The 15,624-nt window shown below is 45.1% G+C and overlaps 1 protein-coding gene across 1 annotated transcript in view; it reads left to right on the forward strand.

Annotated features, from left to right (window-relative positions):
• Positions 1-15,624, forward strand: part of mindy3 (MINDY lysine 48 deubiquitinase 3) — a 65,009-nt gene that overhangs the window by 13,724 nt on the left and 35,661 nt on the right. Inside the window, 1 exon segment of the mRNA XM_034174929.1 lies at positions 736-816. Within this exon segment, the coding sequence (XP_034030820.1) occupies positions 736-816 (81 nt within the window).

A 15,624-nucleotide genomic window follows, 5' to 3' on the forward strand; every position in this document is an offset into this window, starting at 1 on the left:
TTGTTTTATTGTTTGTTTTTTGAAATGGCCAGCACATGGGCGTGTTCATACACTGTACATCCTGTGTGCACAGCCATGATGTCCCATGTGCACCTTTGTATCTTCCACCTGTTATGCATGGAGGCATTTATTTCTAAAGAAACAAGCATGAAGTGAAGTTAAATATGCCCAACATTTACAATGACTTTTTTTGTTTGTTTTTAAATTCTGTGTAGCTTCTGTCAAGCTTTCAAAATTCAGACTCAATCAGGACCCGCTAAAGTTCCTTCTGACCTTGACAAACCCTGTTGTACCTGTAAACATTACTTATTTACATCTTTTCTCCCACAATATGGCACATTTAAGAGGACAAACCCCAGATTGGATATTCATAAAGGCAAATGTGTTAAATGGACAATACACACTATTTTGCACATTTGACAGATGCTGTCCTCATTGTGTGCTGTTAGTAACTCAGCATGCAGGTGTATTTTTGAGTATAATGGTGTCTGCACGTTTTTACACGTGCAAGCCTTGAGTTAATCAGACCCTAAATGCCTAGTCTGCTGCATGCATCATTTCTGCTTTCTGAGACACTGAAATATTTTAATCTGGTCATATTTGGAAATACATTAATTGAGATGGATTGATCCAAGTATGTTCCTGTACCTATAATATGTTTCTGCTTCATGTTAACAATAGACATTATTTCTATACTAATTGCTTTTCTTTGTATGCATGTGTGTTTGTTTTCAGGTTGGGGCATTCCTCAAATCTCCAAAGTTCCCTATTTGGATTCTTGGCAGTGAAACTCATCTCTCAGTTTTTTTCACCAAGGTAAGTTCAGTACACTTATGTATGAGTAAACACATATGACACAAACGCATACAGACAGTCACAACTGTGTAATATAAACCAGTCTTCTCAGCATTTTAGAAAAACCTAAATAAGGAACATGCTTAAACAGATTTAATGCAGTCCAGGCCAGATATCAGCATGGAGAAAAATGAGGCAAGAATGAGGGGAGGAAAAATAAGAGCAGTCGATTGTCATATATGGCCAGAGCTGTTTCTTGGCTTTTCACCTATCCAGCATAAGGAAGAAATGTTTTGGCTTCCAAATACAAGCTTGAAAAGCAAAAACACACACTCTATCAACTTTATGCTCATGTACCAGAATTCTCTCAACATTCTGTAACCTGTTTAACAGTGTGTAGATCATAATGTACGGCCTTGAGGTAAAGTGCTGATTTTTACTCCAGAAAAAGAGATCTTGCATTTATTCTTTTGTCATCTTTCACTGCAGTGTGAGTTATAACCATATGGATCATTATTCTAGTTTACATTATTGTAAGATTAGTGTTTCAAATCAAATCAAATCATTATTTATAAAGCACTTTAAAAAAAACAGCTGCAACTGAAAAAAAGTGCTGTACACAAGGGGACATAAAAGGCAACAAACCACAAAGTACAAAAAAAAAAAAAAAACAATTAAACTAAAACAAGTAAAAACAGTTAAAACAACCAAAACAGATCGAGAATCTCATTCTGGGTTAAAAGCCAGTACATAAAAGTGGGTTTTAAAATTAGTTTTAAAAACAGGAAATGAAGAGGCCTTTGGAGCCACAACAGAAAAAGCTTGGTCCCCTCTGAGCATAGGCTTGCACCTCGGCACCTCCAGGAGGAGCTGATCAGCTGACCGGAGGTGGCAAGGAGGGGCGTAACGATGAAGCTGCTCAGAGAGGCAGGGCGGGGCAAGGCCATTTAAAGATTTAAAAACAAATAAAAGAATCTTAAAATGAATTCTAAAATGCACAGGCAGCCAGTGGAGGGAGGCCAGGATAGGTGTAATGTGCTCCCTCTTACGTGCACCAGTTAGCAGACGGGTGGCAGCATTCTGAAGTAGCTGGAGACGTGCAAGGGAGGACTGGCTAATTCCATATTGAAGTGCATTACAGTATTCCAGCCGGGAGGTAATAAAAGCACGGATTGCTGTTTCAGAGTGCTCATGTACAAGAAAAGGCTTAACCTTAGCAAGCTGCCTTAAGTGAAAGAAACTTGATCTGACTACTGCAGTGATTTGGTGGTCCAGTTTAAAATCGGTGTCCATCTTAAAACCCAAGTTTGTGACAGTAAATTTCAAAAAGGCTGACAAAGGCCCCAGATCAACAGGTGAGGAAGAACAGGAGCTGCTAAGGCAAAAAAACAATCTCCTCCATTTTCTTTTCATTAAAATTAAGAAAATTCAGTGCCACCCAGGCTTTAACATCCTCAAGACAGGACAAAAGGGGCTGAAGAGAAGAGGCATCATTTTTCTTTAGGGGGAAATATAGCTGGCTGTCATCAGCATAGCAGTGGAAGCTGATGCCATGCTTTCTGAGAATGGACCCCAGGAGAAGCAAATACAGGGAGAAGAGTAGGGGTCCAAGAATTTAACCCTGTGGGACCCCATATAAAAGTGGAGCGGAGGAGGACTCACAAACCCAGAGGCCAACGCACATAGTCCTACCAGTTAAGTAGGACTTGAACCAGTCCAGGACACTACCACCGATGCCCACAAGCTGCTGCAAATGATTTATCAGTGTGTTGTGGTCAATTGTATCAAAAGCAGCAGTCAGGTCAAGCAGGACAAGAATGACATGGTTGCTGCTATCATTTGCCATTAAAATGTCATTAAAAACCTTTAAAAGGGCAGTTTCTGTGCTATGCAACATTTTAAAACCAGATTGAAAAACCTCTGAAATGTTATGTTCATCAAGGTAAGTTAAAAGTTGTGCATAGACAATTTTCTCCAGGATCTTGGAGACAAATGGCAAATTGGAGATAGGCCTAAAGTTTGATAGTTCAGTGTTGTCAAGGCCAGGCTTCTTCAGCAAAGGTTGAACGACTGCGTGTTTAAAACTAACAGGGACAACACAGGAGGATAGGCTGTTTATAATGGTCAGAACAGACTGCCTTAAGGTAGCAAAAAGTTCTTTAAAAAAGCGGGGGGGGGGCATATCACGAGGGGAACCCGATGGTTTCAAATGAGCTACCACATCCTCTAACTGTGACTGAGTCGCTGGTTCAAATCTGTTAAAAACCGCAGGGCAGGGAGCAGAGACAGAGGGGTCAAAGGTGGGTGGAGAAATGAGAGCTCTTGCAGAAGCAACCTTGTCAATAAAAAAATGTAGAAAACTGTTGCATAAGTCAGTGGATGTTTCCAGACAAACAGGCTGTGGTACATTCAGGACAGAGTCAATTGTTCTGAACAATACACGGGGGTTCTTGTAGTTTTCCATTACAATGTGTGACAAATACTCTCTTTTGGACTCTTTGACAGTGCTTTGATAGTGGCCCCACTGGTTCTTTAAAATTAGAAATGAAACCTACAGCTTGTCCTTCTTCCACCTGCGTTCAGCTCTGTGACATTCCCAGATTCAGATCTAGACTTAGACCGCCTGTGTTTTAGAGGAGCCACAGAGTCCATTATAGAAAGGTAGGAGGAGTTAAACCGACAGCACAGCTTCTCCGTATCAGCCGTGGGTGAAACGGGGAGCACACAGCAGAAAAACGCTCGGCAGTGAGGGGGTTAAAAGCCCAGCGGAGTCTGACAGATGCGCAGCACTTCTCAGGTACACAAGAGAGTTCACCACTAAAAAAGACTGGTGCATGATGCAAAGTCACCGATTTCTAAGTTTGCCACAAGCAGACCATGGGAAAAAACCAAGTCTAATGTATGTCCATGTTGGTGTGTGGGGCCAGACACCCACTGTTTCAAATTAAAAGAGTCCACTAAGTTTAAAAAATCCTCCACCATGGGCTTGTCAGGGCAGCAGACATGGATATTAAAATCGCCAACAAGAAGACAACGATCATAGCTGGGCAACAGTCCTGCAAGAAAGTTTGAAAACTCATTTATAAACTCCTTGTTGTATTTTGGAGGCCAGTAGATGACGGCACAGAGCACCAGTTCTTTGCGACCAACCTCAAAAACAGTCAGTTCAAAACTGGAGAAGGAAGCAGGACACTGTTTGCAGGTAAAAGAACTTTTAAAAACAGCCAACGTTCCTCCACCCCAGCCCAGTGTCCGTGTAGAGTTAAAAAAGGAGCAATCGGCCAGTAAAAGTTCCACGACAAGGCTGCACTCACCAGCTTTCATCCACGTCTCCGTAACGCAAAGGAAATCCAGATCACGGGTATCGAATAAGTCCCTGAGAATAAAACTTTTGTTTGCCAGCGATCTGGCGTTCACAAGGCAAATTCTGGTAGGAACTGGAGCTTGTAGCTCAGCGGATCGTTGAACACAGAACGGCGTCCTCAGGTTATGGAGATTTCTCCCATGCCGGCGGAGCCGCGGGGACACCAAATTGCGTAACATGAGATTGACGTCATCCACGCCAGTAACAGCTATCATTAGGGTCGAGGAAACGCCAGGGCACCGTAAGGGAGCGCGACGAATCCTGCGCAGGATGTAATCCACGAGATGAGTGTGCCAGAAGAATCCTTAGGTTTACCATCCGACCGCTGTGTTTACCACAGCGCCGATGATGCCTCCACCGTGAAGACGGAGCTGGGGCCCGGAGCAGGTGAGATGGTATTTCCGATAGGAGCGGGGGTAGAGGTTTCGATCCATAATGGTTAAAAACACTTAAAACTCCAACATTTTGTTGTAGATCCAAGAGGGACTGGCGATCATATGCCAGCAGAGACTCGAGTTGTGAAGTGTTAAAACTGAGAAACACCAAAAACACACAAAAAAGCGAGAGAAACAGACGGCATGCCGTGCACACTGGCGCCATCTTTCACCCAAATCACATGATGGTATCTGTACTTTTTCACGTAATGTTCACGTAAAGCTTCATGGTTGGGACGGTGTTCTTGGGGTTGTTCTCATCCTCCAAACACGGCGAGTGGAGTTGATGCCAAAAAGCTCTATTTTGGTCTCGTCTGACCATATGACCTTCTCCCATGCCTCCTCTGGATCATCTAGATGGTCACTGATGAACTTCAAATGGGCCTGGACATGTGCTGTGTGAGCAGGCGGACCTTGCTGCCCTGCAGGATTTTAAACCACTAATGAAATCTTTGTGACTGTGGTCCGTGTTGTTCTGGACTTTCTCAGACTCATCCTTACCACACGAGGTGAGATCTTGCATGGAGCCCAAAACTGGGGAAGACTGGCAGTCATCATGTGTTTCTTCCATTTTCTAAGAATTGCACCAGCAGTTGCTGCTTTCTCACCAAGCTCTTGCCTGTTGTCCTGTAGTCCATCCCAGCCTTGTGCAGGTCTGCAATTTTGTCCCTGGTGTCCTTAGACAGCTCTTTGGTCTTGGCCAAGGTTCACAGGTTGGAGTGTGATTGATTGAGCGTGTGAACAGGTGTCTTTTATACAGGTAACGAGTTCAAACAGGTGCCATTAATACAGGTAAACAGTGCAGAATAGGAGGGTTTCTTAAAGAAGAACTAACAGGTCTGTGAGAGCCAGAATTCTTGCTGGATGGTAGGTGATCAAATACTTGTTTCATGCAGTAAAATGCAAATTAATTATGTAAAAATCAGACAATGTAATTTCTCAGATTTGTTTTTTTTGTTTGTTTTTTTTTAGATTCTGTCTCTCACAGTTGAAGTGTACCTACAATAAAACTTACAGACCTCTCCATTCTTTGTCAGTGGGAAAACTTGCAAAATCGACAATGGGTCAAATACTTATTTGCCCCACTGTAACAATACAAAAACGTTTGTGCAAATGTGTTTGTATATGTACACGAGGCAATGTGAGAGTGTGTTGTATGCATGGCCTAAGTGATCATGTTTGTTCCAGATTGAGGTAAACTTTGGCTCAGGAGTAAAAATATGAATTAACCCATTGGTGTGCTTAAAGGATGTATGCACATATGTGTGCGTACGACATGCAATCAGACAGATGTGTTTATCATCTCTGTCACTGTACATGTAACTTAATACTTTGCTGTAGCATGTACGTTTAAGCTAGCAGCGTTGGTTGGAGCAAATTGATTCGCTCTGCTATTTTGTAAAGGGCACCAGAGAGGCAGAAAATCCCAGGCAATCATCTCCGTACAACACCGCACCCTTAATATGTAATTGATTAAAAGCTTTGTTACATTTATGAATCCCAAGTCTGTTAGGCAAGTGGATCATATGTTCGGCCAGTAATGACATAATCTTTGCGATTTCTACAACTCCCCAGGCACTAGTGACATGTTTACACACACCGTCAGACGTGTGTGTGTGTGTGTGAGTGAGTGAGTGAGTGAGTGAGTGAAATAAAATGAAAGTACAATTTAACACTACACTTTCCAGCGGGCAGGGAATTTGATCCTGATGATCATGTGTGTGCGTGTGCATGTGTGATTTCAGGTGGATAAATGTGATTGTTATTCAAGTGTCCCATCTGGATCGATTTGTTCGACTTGAGACTTAAAACAGTTTCAGCACAAGGAGAAACATAGAGCATGTGCATGCATACTGAAGTGTATGTCTACCTAGCATATATATAGTACATAATGAGCTCAACAACTTTGAGTCCAAGCTGAAAGTGGAAGAATAGGGAAAAATAGAGCTGCTTGTAGACTTCAGTCAGGTTGACACTGCAGTGTGAAACATTTCCTGGGCAGTACTGGGTTGTATTTTAGGGGTCTTAACCATTTTCACATTGCGTAGTACCACTACCAGTGACTCTTGTATTTTGCAGTTGTTGTTGCTCTTTAACAAGAGGCAGTCAAGTACATATGAGTTTGCCAGTAACATAGCCAAACCAAAGGTCGTGTTATTGGTTAAAGTTGACCATGACGTGTCCCTGTGTCATGGTCAACTTTTCCTGTATTTCTACTAATAGATCAGTGACAAAATGTCACAGAGATGTTATTCAACCACTATCTGAAAGTACAAGTTCTAAACAACAGTGTGCATTTTGCTTGGAGACAACCTTTCACTCATAGCCAATCAATACATGGTCAAAGCTTGTCTGCTCGGCAGAGTAGGGTTGCCAGAAAATCAATACTCATAAACATAATCAATAAAAATTTGTATCGAATTAGATACTTACTTGCAGCTGAAACAATACCACCAGTGCTGTGTTGTTCACTTCCTCTGCTGCTGCAGACTTTCTCACCTGTGGTTCTCATAGCATAGCCAACCCCTCCGCTCACTCTGCTGCTGTGTGAGTGTGCCACACAAACACACACAAATGCTTCATCCAGCCAGAGAGAGCCAGCCAGCCTCTGACACAGCATTGTCATGGCGGGCGGCGACCCGGCCCCAGGAGCGGTAGAACCCGCAATACAAACTCTCAGACTAGGCTTTGGTGTAAGAGAAAACATGGCCTTTAATTCAGGCTCAGGTACGGTACACATGTGGTCAGTCAGCGGAGCTAAGGTACTAGCAGAGTTAGGCTGAGACGAGCAGGGTTCAATTGACACCAGCAAACATAGACATCCGGGAAGAGACAAGAGGCATGGTCGAGGTAACACAGAGCAGTAGTTGTAGTCTTACACACCTCTCTGCAGCTTCTCTCCCCCTGCCATCCCCTCATTACCCCATCCCCGTAGAGACGGTGGCTGCTCCCAGACCACCAATAACCAGCAAAAATCTATTTAAGCATAAAAATTCAAAAAGAAAAAATAATATAGCACCTTCAACTGCACCACAGACTAAAACAGTTAAATGTGGTCTATTAAACATTAGGTCTCTCTCTTCTAAGTCCCTGTTAGTAAATGATATAATAATTGATCAACATATTGATTTATTCTGCCTTACAGAAACCTGGTTACAGCAGGATGAATATGTAAGTTTAAATGAATCAACACCCCCGAGTCACACTAACTGCCAGAACGCTCGTAGCACGGGCCGAGGCAGAGGATTAGCAGCAATCTTCCATTCCAGCTTATTAATTAATCAAAAACCCAGACAGAGCTTTAATTCATTTGAAAGCTTGACTCTTAGTCTTGTCCATCCAAATTGGAAGTCCCAAAAACCAGTTTTATTTGTTGTTATCTATCGTCCTCCTGGTCGTTAGTGTGAGTTTCTCTGTGAATTTTCAGAACTTTTGTCTGACTTAGTGCTTAGCTCAGATAAGATAATTATAGTGGGCGATTTTAACATCCACACAGATGCTGAGAATGACAGTCTCAACACTGCATTTAATCTATTATTAGACTCAATTGGCTTTGCTCAAAATGTAAATGAGTCCACCCACCACTTTAATCATATCTTAGATCTTGTTCTGACTTATGGTATGGAAATTGAAGACTTAACAGTATTCCCTGAAAACTCCCTTCTGTCTGATCATTTCTTAATAACATTTACATTTACTCTGATGGACTACCCAACAGTGGGGAATAAGTTTCATTACACTAGAAGTCTTTCAGAAAGCGCTGTAACTAGGTTTAAGGATATGTTTCCTTCTTTATGTTCCCTAATGCCATATACCAACACAGTGCAGAGTAGCTACCTAAACTCTGTAAGTGAGATAGAGTATCTCGTCAATAGTTTTACATCCTCATTGAAGACAACTTTGGATGCTGTAGCTCCTCTGAAAAAGAGAGCTTTAAATCAGAAGTGCCTGACTCCGTGGTATAACTCACAAACTCGCAGCTTAAAGCAGATAACCCGTAAGTTGGAGAGGAAATGGCGTCTCACTAATTTAGAAGATCTTCACTTAGCCTGGAAAAAGAGTCTGTTGCTCTATAAAAAGAGCCCTCCGTAAAGCTAGGACATCTTACTACTCATCACTAATTGAAGAAAATAAGAACAACCCCAGGTTTCTTTTCAGCACTGTAGCCAGGCTGACAAAGAGTCAGAGCTCTATTGAGCTGAGTATTCCTTTAACTTTAACTAGTAATGACTTCATGACTTTCTTTGCTAATAAAATTTTAACTATTAGAGAAAAAAATTACTCATAACCATCCCAAAGACGTATTGTTATCTTTGGCTGCTTTCAGTGATGCCGGTATTTGGTTAGACTCTTTCTCTCAGATTGTTCTGTCTGAGTTATTTTCATTAGTTACTTCATCCAAACCATCAACATGTCTATTGGACCCCATTCCTACGAGGCTGCTCAAGGGAGCCCTACCATTATTTAATGCTTTGATCTTAAATATGATCAATCTATCTTTATTAGTTGGCTATGTACTACAGGCTTTTAAGGTGGCAGTAATTAAACCATTACTTAAAAGCCATCACTTGACCCAGCTATCTTAGCTAATTATAGGCCAATCTCCAACCTTCCTTTTCTCTCAAAAATTCTTGAAAGGGTACTTGTAAACAGCTAACTGATCATCTGCAGAGGAATGGTCTATTTGAAGAGTTTCAGTCAGGTTTTAGATTCATCATAGTACAGAAACAGCAGTAGTGAAGGTTACAAATGATCTTCTTATGGCCTCAGACAGTGGACTCATCTCTGTGCTTGTTCTGTTAGACCTCAGTGCTGCTTTTGATACTCTTGACCATAAAATTTTATTACAGAGATTAGAGCATGCCATAGGTATTAAAGGCAGTGCGCTGCGGTGGTTTGAATCATATTTATCTAATAGATTACAATTTGTTCATGTAAATGGGGAATCTTCTTCACAGACTAAGGTTAATTATGGAGTTCCACAAGGTTCTGTGCTAGGACCATTTATTCACTTTATACATGCTTCCCTTAGGCAGTATTATTAGACAGCATTGCTTAAATTTTCATTGTTACGCAGATGATACCCAGCTTTATCTATCCATGAGCCAGAGGACACACACCAATTAGCTAAACTGCAGGATTGTCTTACAGACATAAGGACATGGATGACCTCTAATTTCCTGCTTTTAAACTCAGATAAAACTGAAGTTATTGTACTTGGCCCCACAAATCTTAGAAACATGGTGTCTAACCAGATCCTTACTCTGGATGGCATTACCCTGACCTCTAGTAATACTGTGAGAAATCTTGGAGGATGTCATTCAAAGCGCATATTAAACAAATATGTAAGACTGCTTTTTTGCATTTACGCAATATCTCTAAAATTAGAAAGGTCTTGTCTCAGAGTGATGCTGAAAAACTAATCCATGCATTTATTTCCTCTAGGCTGGACTATTGTAATTCATTATTATCAGGTTGTCCTAAAAGTTCCCTGAAAAGCCTTCAGTTTAATTCAAAATGCTGCAGCTAGAGTACTGACGGGGACTAGAAGGAGAGAGCATATCTCACCCATATTGGCCTCTCTTCATTGGCTTCTTGTTAATTCTAGAATAGAATTTAAAATTCTTCTTCTTACTTATAAGGTTCAGGTCCCTTCTTATCTTAGGGACCTCATAGTACCATATCACCCCAATAGAGCGCTTCGCTCTCAGACTGCAGGCTTACTTGTAGTTCCTAGGGTTTGTAAGAGTAGAATGGGAGGCAGAGCCTTCAGCTTTCAGGCTCCTCTCCTGTGGAACCAGCTCCCAATTCGGATCAGGGAGACAGACACCCTCTCTACTTTTAAGATTAGCCTTAAAACTTTCCTTTTTGCTAAAGCTTATAGTTAGGGCTGGATCAGGTGACCCTGAACCATCCCTTAGTTATGCTGCTATAGACTTAGACTGCTGGGTGGTTCCCATAATGCACTGAGTGTTTCTTTCTCTTTTTGCTCTGTATGCACCACTCTGCATTTAATCATTAGTGATTGATCTCTGCTCCCCTCCACAGCATGTCTTTTTCCTGGTTCTCTCCCTCAGCCCCAACCAGTCCCAGCAGAAGACTGCCCCTCCCTGAGCCTGGTTCTGTTGGAGGTTTCTTCCTGTTAAAAGGGAGTTTTTCCTTCCCACTGTCGCCAAGTGCTTGCTCACAGGGGGTCGTTTTGACCTTTGGGGTTTTTACGTAATTATTGTATGGCCTTGCCTTACAATATAAAGCGCCTTGGGGCAACTGTTTGTTGTGATTTGGCGCTATATAATAAAATTGAATTGAATTGAATTGAATAGTTCGATACACGGCTTGGCAAAAACCAGGCAGATAAACGGGCGCTGGAAAGTGTACAGAGACAACAATCTGGCAGGGAAGTGTAGGACTGTGAGGTTTAAATGTGGGTGGACTAATCAGGGTGTGAGATGAGGAACAGGTGGTGTTAACGAGGTGCACGTGAGGAAAGATCCAGAAAGGGGCGTGGCTAGTGGACAAAGGTCATGTACTGCAAGATGGTGAGGAAGGGAGTGCACAAAGTGGAGTGATATACAGAAAGATGCATGAGCAGGTGCAAAGAGCATGAGTGAATAGAAACACAAAGCAGACTGAATCAAAGTGTGAGAAGTGGGCACAGAATTGAAGGGGCATGACATAACACAAACAGATGCGAGAGGGACGAATGCCTGATGGCAAGTACAGGGCGTGGAGTGAACCTAATTAAAAGGGAATGAGGACAAACTGAGAAGAAAGCTAAAACAGAATATAATACTACAATGAACAGGAACTAGACCAGAGCATGAACATGAGACTTAATCAGAGAATAATAATAAAGTAAACAAAAGACAAAACAAGACTGGACCTGACTAATGACTGAAATATACCAACAGATGACAAAATAAACAAAGACCAATAGTTAGCAGAAAACAAAACCCGATACTTAAGCTTAACTGATAACACAAATAAGAACAGCAAAATAAACAAGTGAGAAACTAATGAACAATAAATGAAAACACAGCTGACAGAACAAAATTAGAATGGAACTGAACTATGGCCGAAGTATAAAAGTAACAAAGAGACAAAGTGGCAAAGCAAAATAGAACATACATAGAATACACACATGATGACATTAAACAACTAATAAATCAAAGCGGGAACAGAAGATGAGGCAAAGAAAGGGGCACAATAGGGATCAAAGCCTAAATCAGGGCCGGGCATGACAAGCATTACCTTTGATAAAAATAAAAGTTTTCCAAAGAAGGAGGAAAAAGTCATGGAGCGTTGTTTGATAAGACGAGCTTGCACTGTGTCATGTCGGTGCAGAAGCTGCAACTTCCTGGCTGGGTCAGCACAGGGGCACAGTTTCATACTTGTCATAAATTTGCCTTCAAGACATTTGGGAAAAATCGGTGTTGCCCGGTCTATGGAAAACTAGCCAAGTCTGAACAAAACCAGCCAAATTGCCACTCAAAACCAACAGAAAAGTCAGCCCAATGCCACAATTCAAAATACACTCATACAAAACTATCCATCCATCCATCCATTTTCTTCCGCTTTATCCGGAGTCGGGTTGTGGGGGCAGCAGCTCAAGCAAAGCCGCCCAGACCTCCCGATCCACACACACCTCCCCCAGCTCCTCCGGGGGAACCCCAAGGCGTTCCCAAGCCAGCCGAGAGATGTAGTCCCTCCAGCATGTCCTGGGTCTTCCCCGGGGCCTCCTCCCAGTGGGACGTGCCCGGAGCACCTCTCCAGCGAGGCGACCAGGGGGCATCCGGAAAAGATGCCCGAGCCACCTCAACTGACTCCTTTCGAAGTGAGGAGCAGCGGCTGGACTCCGAGCTCCTCCCGAGTGACCGAGCTCCTCACCCTATCTCTAAGGGAGCGCCCAGCCGCCCTGCAGAGGAAACTCATCTCGGCCGCTTGTACTTGCGATCTATCGATCTCACGCTCCATCCGTCCCTCACTCGTATACAAGACCCCGAGATACTTAAACTCCTCCACTTGAGGCAAGGACACTCCACCGACCTGAAGAGGGCAAAGCACCTTTTTCCGGTCGAGAACCATGGCTTCGGATTTGGAGGTGCTGATCTTCATCCCGGATGTTTCACACTCGGCTGCAAACCGCCCCAGTGCACGCTGAAGGTCCTGATTTGACGAAGCCAACAGAACCACATCGTCCGCAAACAGCAGAGACGAGATTCTCTGGTTCCCAAACCAGACCCCGTCTACACCCTGGCTGCGCCTAGAAATTCTGTCCATAAAAATAATGAACAGAACTGGTGACAAAGGGCAGCCCTGGCAGAGGCCAATGTGCACTGGAAACAGGTTTGACTTACTACCAGCAATGCAAACCAAGCTCCTGCTGCGGTTGTACAGGGACCGGATAGCCCTTAGCAAAGGACCCCGGACCCCATACTCCCGGAGCACTCCACACAGGGTGCCCCGAGGAACACGGTCGAACGCCTTCTCCAGATCCACAAAACACATGTGGACTGGTTGGGCGAACTCCCATGAACCCTCAAGCAGCCGATGGAGCGTGTAGAGCTTGTCCAGTGTGCCGCGACCAGGACGAAAAACCACACTGCTCCTCCTGAATCCGAGGTTCGACCTCTCCAGTACTCTGGAATAGACCTTACCGGGAAGGCTGAGGAGTGTGATCCCCTATAGTTGGAACACACCCTCCGGTCCCCCTTCTTAACAGAGGGACCACCTATCCCGATCTGCCAGTCCAGAGGCACTGTCCCCGATCAGCCATGCGATGTTGCAGAGGCGTGTCAGCCAAGACAGTCCCACCACATCCAGAGACTTAAGGTACTCAGGACGGATTTCATACACCCCAGGAGCCTTGCCGCCGAGGAGCTTTCTAACCACCTCGGTGACTTCGGCCTGGGTAATGGATGAGTCCGCCTCTGAGTCCCCAGTCTCTGCTTCCTCTTCGAAGACGTGACGATGGGATTGAGGAGATCCTCGAAGTACTCCTTCCACCCGCCCGACAACATCCCTAGTCAGGTCAACAGCTCCCCACCCACACCGTAAACAGTGCTGGTGAAGAGCTACTTCCACCTCCTGAGGCGTCGGACGGTTTGCCAGAATCTCTTCGAGGCCGACCGATAGTCCTCCTCAATGGCCTCCCCGAACTCCTCCCAGACCCGGGTTTTTGCCTCTGCGACCGCATGGGCTGCGGCACGCTTGGTCTGCCGGTACCTGTCAGCTGCCTCTGGGGTCCCACCTACCAACAAAGATAAGTAGGACTCCTTCTTCAGCTTGACAGCATCCCTTACTTCCGGTGTCCACCACCGGGTTCGGGGATTGCCGCCGTGACAGGCACCAGAGATCTTGTGACCACAGCTACGAGCGGCCACATCGACAATGGAGGTGGAGAACATGGTCCACTCGGACTCCATGTCCCCAACCTCCCCAGGATCGGGAGAAGCTCTCCCAGAGGTGGGAGTTGAAGACCTCGCTGACAGAGGGTTCCGCCAGTCGTTCCCAGCAGACCCTCACGATACGTTGGGCCTGCCAGGTCTGACCGACTTCCTCCTCTCCCAGCGGATCCAACTCACCACCAGGTGGTGATCGGTCAACAGCTCTGCCCCTCTCTTCACTCGAGTGTCCGAGACACGTGGCCGAAGGTCAGATGATACGACTACAAAGTCGAATCATCGACCTCCGACTCAGGGTGTCCTTGTGCCACGTGCACTTTATGGACACCCTTGTGCTCGAACATGGTGTTCGTGATGGACAAACTGTGACTAGCACAGAAGTCCAACAACTGAACAACACTCGGGTTCAGATCGGGGAGGCCGTGCTTCCCGTTCACCCAGTCCCCAAGGAGAACAATGGAGTCCCCAGTTGGAGCGCTATCTAGTACCCTCCCAGGGACTCCAGAAAGGGCGGGTACTCTGCACTGCCGCTCGGCCCGTAGGCCGAGACAGAGGTGAGAGACCTGTCCCTGACCCGAAGGCGTAGGGACGCGACCCCTCTCGTTCACCGGAGTGAACTCCAACACATGGCGACTGAGCTGGGGAGCAATAAGCGATGCGACCCCAGCTCTCTGCCTCTTCCCCGTGGGCATGCCAGAAAAATGAAGTGTCCAGCCCCTCTCCCGGAGTTGGGTACCAGAGCCCAAGCTGTGCGTGGAGGTGAGCCCGACTATCTCTAGTCGGTATCTCTCAACCTCCTGCACAAGCTCAGGCCCTTCCCCCCCCAGCGACGGTGACATTCCACGTCCCAACAGCCAGGGGCCTGTGAGCATGGACCGGGCCGCCGGTCAACCCGCCCTCGATTGCCACCCAATCTCTCTGCACCCGACCCCCATGGCCCCCTCTGCAGGTGGCGAACCCACATGAGGGCGGGCCCACGTCGCTCTTTTGGGCTGAGCCCGGCCGGGCCCCATGGGCTAAGGCCCCGACACCAGGCGCTCGCGCGTGAGCCCCAACCCCAGGCCTGGCTCCAGGGTGGGGCCCCGGCTCCGCCATACCGGTCGACATCTCGGTCCTTGATTTTTTACTGTTCATGGAGGTTCTGAACTGCCCTTAGTCTACCCGTCACCTAGACCTGTTTGCCTTGGGAGACCCTACAGGGAGCACAAAGCCCCCGACAACATAGCTCCTAGGATCATCCGGGTACGCAAACTCCCCACCACGATAAGGGTGTGCTAGAGGGGGAGAATACGAAACGATTTATTGCTTTTATGTCCAACAGTATTGCTGTCTTTGCAAAATGATTATAACAGCGCTAATCTTACTGTTTGAAAACTATCATAAATCCATCTCCATTAGTTATTTATGATACAGAAGTGAACATCAGTGATGGATATAAATGGGTGTCTTTTGCCACTGGCCACTCAACAAAAAAAGTGGCAAAGTAGTGTGAATGAATGAATAAGGAATGACGCTTGATATGTACATGCAGTCTTTAGTGTCATTTTATCTCAGTCACTCAAAGATTTTGCTAATGTACAGCAACGGACAGTATTTTCACTCAGTACATGAGATTTCATATTTTCTT

The sequence above is a fragment of the Thalassophryne amazonica genome, chromosome 7 (genome assembly GCF_902500255.1).
Source record: "Thalassophryne amazonica chromosome 7, fThaAma1.1, whole genome shotgun sequence".
In the NCBI taxonomy this organism is placed as follows: Eukaryota; Metazoa; Chordata; class Actinopteri; order Batrachoidiformes; family Batrachoididae; genus Thalassophryne; species Thalassophryne amazonica.